Here is a 236-nt window from a genome sequence, read left to right as displayed (position 1 = left end):
CTGCCGCCGTTCCCGTCCACGCAATGATAAAACAGTCCTTTCACGCAGCACAAGCAAGAAGCGTAATCGAGGATCGTGTCGGCGGAGCAGAAGCATTTGTTGTCGCACAACCATTTGCTCGGCAATGGCGGTGGTTCCCGACAAGACTCGCAGCGACATCGACCGCAGAAATTGCACATTATCGACAAACCGGCCGGATCGTAAGTTCTAGAGGCGAGGCTGTTGGCCGGTTCCTT

At 55.1% G+C, this 236-nt stretch overlaps 1 protein-coding gene across 1 annotated transcript in view; it reads right to left on the bottom strand.

Moving 5' to 3' along the window:
* LOC100742909 overlaps positions 1-236 on the bottom strand; it is a gene marked incomplete at its 5' end in the record, with an annotated part of 31,254 nt that overhangs the window by 3,085 nt on the left and 27,933 nt on the right. Inside the window, 1 exon segment of the mRNA XM_024368860.2 lies at positions 3-236. This exon segment is cut by the window's right edge and continues 617 nt beyond it. Coding sequence (XP_024224628.1) covers positions 3-236 — 234 coding nt within the window.

The sequence above is a fragment of the Bombus impatiens genome, unplaced genomic scaffold, assembly GCF_000188095.3.
Source record: "Bombus impatiens unplaced genomic scaffold, BIMP_2.2 scf_0487, whole genome shotgun sequence".
In the NCBI taxonomy this organism is placed as follows: Eukaryota; Metazoa; Arthropoda; class Insecta; order Hymenoptera; family Apidae; genus Bombus; species Bombus impatiens.
This window is presented reverse-complemented; position numbering and strand designations above follow the sequence as displayed.